The sequence below is a fragment of the Hydra viridissima genome, unplaced genomic scaffold (genome assembly GCF_058129835.1).
Source record: "Hydra viridissima isolate aposymbiotic clone 2 unplaced genomic scaffold, HvirCarnegie_v1 scaffold_11, whole genome shotgun sequence".
Classification (NCBI taxonomy): Eukaryota; Metazoa; Cnidaria; class Hydrozoa; order Anthoathecata; family Hydridae; genus Hydra; species Hydra viridissima.
In genome coordinates, this window is record NW_028324310.1 from 15742148 (window position 1) to 15750873 (window position 8726).

The 8726-nt window shown below is 31.1% G+C and overlaps 1 protein-coding gene across 1 annotated transcript; it reads left to right on the forward strand.

The window, feature by feature from the left end:
- Window positions 1–2512: 2512 nt before the first annotated feature.
- LOC145191817 (uncharacterized) lies at window positions 2513–8726 on the forward strand. Its single transcript, XM_080069002.2, has 9 exons — window positions 2513–2628; window positions 3220–3755; window positions 5829–5919; window positions 6108–6331; window positions 6440–6620; window positions 6869–7012; window positions 7113–7221; window positions 7357–7808; window positions 7883–8726. The coding sequence occupies exons 1-9, from the start codon at window positions 2589–2591 to the stop codon at window positions 8650–8652; spliced, it is 2547 nt and encodes an 848-aa protein (XP_079925128.2). The 5' UTR covers window positions 2513–2588; the 3' UTR covers window positions 8653–8726.

The window sequence follows — 8726 nt, forward strand, 5'->3', positions numbered from 1 at the left end:
AAACATTGCATCAATATATGTCCTTGATCCTAAAATAGCACACAAATTTTAAATGTAATAACAAACAATAAAGAGACCAATTATGAATACAAAGCAAAAGTAAATAAACCTTTTAGAGTAAGGAGTGAGATGAGAAGTAATAAAAATTAAAAAAAAACACCTGAAAAACTAAACAAATCTTGCTATTTCACACCAAAAACCTGGCTGTTTTAAACGTATGAAGAGTTTTATTTTAACAAACTTCAGAAAATTTGATTTATATTAAAAGATTGATATAGAAATTTGTTCTTTATTCATTATCATTCGTTAAAAAAAAAGGAAAAACCAAACACTAACGCTTGATAATGACTTTTTTCGTCTAAATAAAGTATCCACCTATAGTGATTGTAAATAAGCTCACTCCACTTTAAATTTGGTCGCGATTGCTCTAATACACTGATCTTAAAATATAACTGGATAGCTTATTGAATTGCCTAAGCAAACGAAAAGCAATCAAACCCAATTCAGAAGGTAAAAAATATCAGAATGTAAAAGAAAAAATATATGTATGTTTGAATGTAATATATGTATTTATGTGTGTGTGTGTGTGTATATATATATATATATATATATATATATATATATATATATATATATATATATATATATATATATATATATATATATATATATATATATATATATGTATATATATATGTATGCATGTATGTATGTATGTATGTATGTATATTTACAAGAAGAAAAAATTGAGTGCTAAGATCTGATAAAAGTGTTAAATACTATAAAAACTCATCTGAATTTTAAAAAAAAAATTATTTAATTTCTACGCTCAGAAAATTAGATAATATATTTTTAAAAGTGTAAACAAATCAGCATATTCAAGAATGTTAATTTACTTAGAAAAGCGCAACTTTAAACTTTTTGATATAAACTTTATCTTATTTGAATCATTTTCTTATGCAACTGAGATATACTTATTATGATTTTAGTTTTAGAAAGAGTTTAAAATGTTGATTTATATGGAAACATTTATAAATAATCAGTCAACTAAATAAAAAAATTCGTTGCTACGGACCGTAGCCATTATTAAAATTTGACTTTTTTAAAGTTACTACTGCGCTTGCGTATAATAACTTGTCACCTCTGAACGACCGTGGAGAGCATATATCACGGACTTTATTATATTACGACTAATTGAATGTAAAACTGAAAAAAAAAAAAAAAAAAAAAAAAAGTAATTATATATATATATATATATATATATATATATATATATATATATATATATATATATATATATATATATATATATATATATATATATAGACCCCATTTACCAAGTGCCACCCTAGGCCCCAAAACATGTTGGTACGCCACTGACTATCTACCCAAATTGCAAAATTTCTATTACCAAATATTGGGAGAAGTTAGTGGAATCACTACTAAATATTCCACATGCAACAACCAGAAAAAGAAAAGTGAAAGAGCCGCATGAAATGAAAGAAACAGAAGAAAAGTGCAAAAGAAATAGAGAAATTCGAAAAATGTGCTCAGATTGCTATAAAAAATTGACGGAGGAGCTAGGATGTAAAGAAGCAGCAAAAATGGTCAAACGTGTTACCGCTTATTGTAATACATGTCCTGATAAGCCTTTTATTTCTATTGTATGCTTTCCTTGCCATTTTTGAATTTTTTAAGGTACTTTTTTGAATTTTTTTAAATTTTTTTAGATTTTTTAGGTACATTTTTGAATTTTTTAGATATAATTCTTTATTAAGCTTTGAATAAATAACGTTTAAAATTTGATGAAAATTTCATTTGTATTACATATATCTTCCTCACTGTGGCGCCGAAACAAAAATACATAAGTTTTTATATATGCCGAATAGTTTACATAAATTATATTTTCCATCGGCAACAAACAGCCGGCGTACAATTTAGTTTCAAAACTTCAAATTCAAATGTCGCCTGCATGTCATGCGGTGCCTACGCAATACGTATAATTGTACGCCGGCTATACAAATTTTCCTAAATCCGTTCGCTAAAAATAGCAAGCGACAGTTAACGTGTTACAAAACATAAGAATTATCAAGGAAAACCATTACCAGATGAAAGTATCAAAATTATTGTAATGTAAATAATAAAATAAAGATAAAAAATCTGAAAGTTTTTTTTATCAAAATTCTTTAAAAAGCACTTTTATACAAATGTAAAGTAGAGTAATGTATCAAAATGTTGTGTTTGGCTTAAAAAATTTTTATGCATGTAGTTAAACCTAACGCGTGGATGAATGCGTTTGCGCGCAATGTTAGAATCAAAGGTACGCATAGTATATATATTTATTAACAAATTTGAATATTTTAACCCCAAATACTATTATTTCAACATAACCTATTTATTTACGATGTGTTGTCGAACTTGTTAAGTTTGTGCCTTTTTTTGGATCAACCGGAGCCCACAGGTGTCTAAAACACCGGTAACGAATTTATTTTCACAAACTTGTCACGTGACTATTAATACGAAAAAAAAAAAGGTCGGAAAACGTTTCAACTAAGATGTCTTCGAAATCGTACTAAAATTAAAAAATCATGAATGAAATGAATAACTCTCATTCTTTGAAAATTGATGGTGAGTGTTTCTATCTTTGTGCATGGAAAGTTATTTAACTTAAAAAGTTGCCGCTCTATAATCCTTTAAAGGTTTGGAGGAGAGGGAAGAGCTTGTGTTCCAGTGTCCAGGTTCCATATAGTGTTGTTCTTCCCAGTCTACTCTATATACTCATGTCAATCCACTGCTCTGAACCTGGCATTATTTTAAAAAAATAGTACCTCTAAGAACTCAGAAAAACTCTCTATTTCAAATTTTTCTTCTATGTTTGAATAATTTTTTTTTTTTACTGAAAACAATTTATGTTGATACATTATAAGTATATATGTATATATACAATTACATAAGTGTATCACAGTTTTTAAAAGTTATTAAATTATTTCATGTTTATCTTTTAAACTTTTTATGCTTTTAACAAGTTTTTGTTTTTTTGTTCAATTAATCAACTCAATTCTTTAACTTTTTTTTTTAAAGTAGATAAATGTTTTAAAATAGAAAAAGCCTTTAATAGATGGGGTTGATGAATCTTTTATAGATAATAAATTTTTTAATTTTTTAAAAATTTTTTTAGGGGTATAGTAAATTGCTAATAGTTTTCATTTTGTATTTTAGATCATGGAGTTCCTTTTAAGTCAAATAATCAATTACTCTCTTCTAACAAGAACCCAAACACGAATGCTGCTATGTATTCTGTGCAAACAACTTCGCAACACCAACAGCAGCGATACACTTCAATGTATGAAAATTCAAGCTCAGATATATTGGCAACAAACAGATTGCATCTTAGTGATAACTCAAGCAATGGCCAAAATCTAAATTATCCATTACTATCATCTCATAGCAGTAATAATTCAAATATATCTTCTGCATTCAATAGTCGCCAGCTTCAAGCTCCTCAAATTTACAATGCTTCTTTAAATAGTTCCAATTTATTATCAACTTCTGGTACAGAACAAAATCATGCCTTACTTGCCAGTCAAGAAAAACATGAAACAAGTCAAGATAGTCAAAATTACAGTCAACATATAAGAATGGGAGTTGTTTCCTCTGACTCTTCTACTGGTTCAACTTCAAATATCCAGTCAAGTTCAATGAATTATACACAATCCAATATGGGTTTACAATACTCAACATCTGGATCATATCAGGTAATTATTTACTATTTTTATTAAATGAAATTCACTTTAAGACTTTTTTTGACTGTTAAATGTGAATCTTTTTTTGAGCATCATGTCCCAAAAAATCTTATATTTAAAAGTTAAACACAAAAATGTTTGTTGCCATTTTCATGTGTTGCTTCATGAGGGTTGTTCGCTATTACCCTTCTGATTGCAATCAGCATTTAATATTCACTAGTTCTTCATTTCTTTAAAAAAAAAAATTTTTCATTATCCATGTTGCAATTTCTTTATTTGCTGATTGTATATCTTAAGGCAGCCATGTATATCTGTACTCACCAAATGGTATGTTCATTTTTATTAGTATGGAATTACCATATTCAATTTGATAATAATCTTTTTTTGGGTCAAGCTTCATAAAATTGGTTGAGCAGTTTGGTAAATTTAGGATTTCTTCAAACATGGGCTTATCAAAGTGTTTTTTCTTTAATACTTTTTAAAAATCTCTTAATTTATGTTGCTCTTTTTTGACAAAATGAAGATTTTGTCTAATTCAATAATATTCAGGAATATTTCTCAAAATATAAAAGGTGTTGAATCTGACTTAAATTCTGATGTGATGCTCATGTTCTAGCAAAATTGTTTTCTATGTGATGCTCATGTTCCAGCAAAATTGTTCTAGTGAACAATGACTCCTTTTATGTTTGGGCCTGGACTCCAGTTTTCAATTCTATATTCCCTGGAGATAGTAATTCTTTGAAGAATAAGTAAAATAAGTACTACAAGCTCTTGGGCCAAATTAAGTTGTCTGGATTGACACAATTGCCAAAAATAACTAAGTTAGGAGCTCCTAATATTTATGATTAGATTTTGTTGTCAAAACTGGTTGTAAAAAAATTTCCTAATATTGCAAAGTTATCAGATGATGTCAATAGATGATATGTTAAAAAGATATCAAAGTTGATTGTCTTCAGAAAGTGGCATTATAAAATCAGTCATTTCCATTCAAAGCAGTAATTGGAAGGAGATAAAAGATCTTACATTGAAGTCTTCTTTTTAAATTCATCATTTAATTTAACCAAACTATAAGTGATTATTTGTATCCTTTGAGGTTTGAGAGTTTTTGGGAAACTGTTTGGGAAAGAGTTTTGTTGATCTTTCTTAAAATCTTATTACATCTCACTATTCAAAAAATCATTTTATTTTTACAGAACCAAATCAAATTTTCATTACAGAGCCAAATGGAATTTATTAACTAAGATAAGAGTTAGCTCTGACACACCTTTTGACCAGCTGATTCAGTTGCTGAAGGGCTGTCCATATATTATGTCACATGTTGAAGAGGGGAGGGGGAGGAGTTTGTGTTTTTGTGATGATTTGTTAGGGGGATATAAAATACTGAATTTTAAATTTATAAACTATTGCATAAAACTTTGGAAAAAAATTAAATGCCAGCTATGTATATTTGATGAAAATTTGTTAGGGGGGGAATGTTATAAAATGTTACAAGGGGCGGGGGGGGGGGAGGAGGGAGGAGGAAGAGTCCAAAATTGTATGACATAATATATGGACAATTCCTAATCTGGAAGTATTGCAATTAATTTCAAGTGTTTTTTTGGCTCTGATAGAGAAGTCTCTGGTGGTCCCTGTTTTCCTTAATGGTTAGGTGTCTCCACCTCCTCCTGCTCTAATCCTCAGAATACAGCAGTTTTTAGAGTTTGGCTTAAATGTTAGCTTACCAAACAGATCTGGCTATCAACATCACAAGTTCTAATATGTCAATTTTTGAGGGAGCACAGCTGAAACAGGATGTGCCTAAGCCCTTTAATCCAGGACTACTTCAAATCAATAGCACATCCCAATGAGAAGTATATTTAAAGACTCTTTAAATACTCTCTAATCCTTCAAAGCATCAGCATAAAGTTATATCTTGATTAGATATTAACAACTGCTTTTAGTGGTTTTTGTATGACAGAATTTTCATTATGGTACTTTCTTATTTCAACTAAAAATATTAAAATTTTAAAAATTACAAATTTCAAAACACAACAGATGCTATTGGTCTTTCCATAATGTTGCTGACAAATAATTGTTTGTCTTTAGACATCAAGTAATAATCTGGTGACATTAGAAAGTCAGCAAGGAGGTCACCAGCCAACATATGTCATACTTCAAGCACCTGATGGAGAAGGAGGTACTTAAGTTTTTTACTTACAATAATTGCTGTCTAAGAAATGTCTATTCACAAGAAAAAGTGCTTTCTGAAAAATCTCTTAGTTTTTTCAATCTTCAAGGGTTTTGAAGAAAAATTTCAAGAATTTTTATCTTTGTAAATAGTTTTGTGATGGATAGTCTTTAAAATTTTAATTTCCCTGCCAACAGGTGGCCAGTCACAAATGTTTATTGCTATGCACGCTCCTGGATTATCTAATCAAGATCCACAGCAGCAACACCAACCGTATGTTACCTTGCAACCTGTTGATGAGAATGATTTAGCAAATGCTGGGTTGGTGCAAGAAGGAATGAGTTTACAACAAGTTGTAATGGCAAATTCTTCAAATATCAATGTTGATAGCAAATCTCTCAGTTCAGATAATGGGCAGCAGGTTAGGAAATATCTAAGTCTCTCTTTATCATTCATCTTATAGCAATCAACTCTGTCATACTTTTTAAACAAGGGTATTGATGAACATTAAAGTAGTTTAATTTTTCAGGTTGTTTTGAGTATACCAGGTCAGCAATCAATACTTCAACAAGCAGGAAATGGGCAGCCTATGGTTGCATACCTTCAATCTCTTGGTGCTATTGATCATGGACAAGTAATAATGGCTGCAAGTGATTTATCTGGAAACTTAACGTTACACAATGTCACTGGTCTTGGAAATAAAAGAAACAGTAGGTTTCACTTTTTTATTTACAACTTTATTTAAAGTTAGGATTTGTCTTATGTTAAAAAAAAATACGACATAAACACAGCTTTCCTAAACCAACTCCAGTGAAACAACCTTTTTTCAGCTTAAACCCATAGGCCAGATTTAAATAAATCTTTAGAAATTTTTAGTGGTTTAGAACAAAAATAGACATGTTAAATTCATAATGTCAAACAATTTTTACCTGTCTTGTTTTTTTTTTTTTAAATTCAGTTTTATCTGCTGCTCGCTCTGCAGCTTCACAAGTCGGCCTGGCACCTCGTAGAAGATTAAGTACTGATCCTCGTAGTTGCGATCAGTGTGGAAGATGCTTTAAGTATCCTTCAGATCTTAAAAAACATCTACAAATACATACAGGTGAACGTGTTCTTACCAAGAGAGCTACTTGTTATCATTATCATTGTTGTTACTCCAAAGTTTTACATCATTTTTGAATTTTTTTTGTTTTTGTTTTTAGATGTCAAAAAATTTGAATGCGATGAATGTCCTCGCACTTTTCGACGTTTGCATCAACTAAATGTTCATAAGAGAATACATACAGGAGAAAAACCTTATGTTTGCAACAGGTATTATCCTTTTTTGTCACACCACAGTTTGTCACATTTGTCAATTTGATTTGAGGAGAAAGCAATCAATTCTAAAGTTAAAACGAAGTGTTTTTAGTATTAATGTTAAAAAGTTTTTCGTTTTTACCTCCTAAGGTGTGGAGCTCAGTTTCGACATGACTCTACACTTACAATGCATATTCGCACACGCCATGATCACCTAAAGCCATTTACCTGCGACGGGTGTGGTAAAAAGTTTGGGCGTATGTCACACTTACGAAAGCATCAAAGGAACGTGTGTGGGCGCAACGATGTTCGCGGGACAAGCGTGCATTGCAAATATTGCGATATGCAGTTTGCAAAAAAATCTGATTTAAAAACCCACTTTATGCTTTGTGAAAAAAAACCCGACCCAATCGATAAAGAAATCCTTTCGCCGACTCCATTTATATGTGACTGCGGAAAGGAGTTTACACGTGTGTACGATTTCAAGCGCCATCAACTGTCTCACTCAGATGAAAAGCCGTACGGTTGTCCACAATGTGGCAAAATGTTTAAAGAACGCTCATCTCTTAACAAGCATGTTAAGCGAATGCACTGTAGCGAAGGTAAAAACTCTGTTCTTAGGACTTTTTTAAACGTTTTAATTCTGTTTACAACTCATTACTTATGGATTCTTTAGGTGACGGCACAATTCCTATTGATGATGATGGAGTAATTGCCGGAGACGATGATGACGATGAAGAGGAAGATGATATGTCAGGAGAAGAACATGAGCTGACATCAACTGATATTATTGTATCTCTATCTATGACAGGAAACGATGGTACTCAGTCTAAAACTGCTACGGTAGCGGCACAAACATTAGCTCAAGCTGGTATAATCACTTCATCGGATGGGCGAGTCATGACTGCAAGTGGTCACCCGCTAACCGCTGCTGAGATTTTAAATTTTCCAGAAGTAGCTGAGGCCCTTGGCATAAACTCAGGTATTCATGCTACCGTCCTTGAAACCGTTGGTAACTCGACAATGATCGCCATCACTCAGCCAAATGACTTAGAAACAAGTGAGGTCTCCATGGAAATGGAGCCGAATATTATTCAGGATGATAATCTCATTGATTCTTCTTCAGGTCATTATATGTCTTCTTCTGAAGCTCTGGGTATGAACCCCGTAACAACGGGGTCCGAAAATACAGACATGCCTGTTATCTATAGTACAGATAATACAGATATGTATAACGGCGACAGTAGTGTAGATTACTCAAGCTCGCTTGACAATAACATGGTCTTCAAACAAGAGGATAGCGATCGTTATATAAAAGAGATTGGAGGCGATTTAAAAGAAGATAGCGATTTTAATCCTGTTGATGATGAACAAAACTCGAACTATAATACACAGATTTTAAACGAAGATTCTACTGACGATAACTTAGTATTAGATTCCGTTTAAGATTTTAACAAAATTTTACGTCTTAAAAATCAGTATAATTATTATCAAGAATGTATTTTATAATTTTCTTCTTA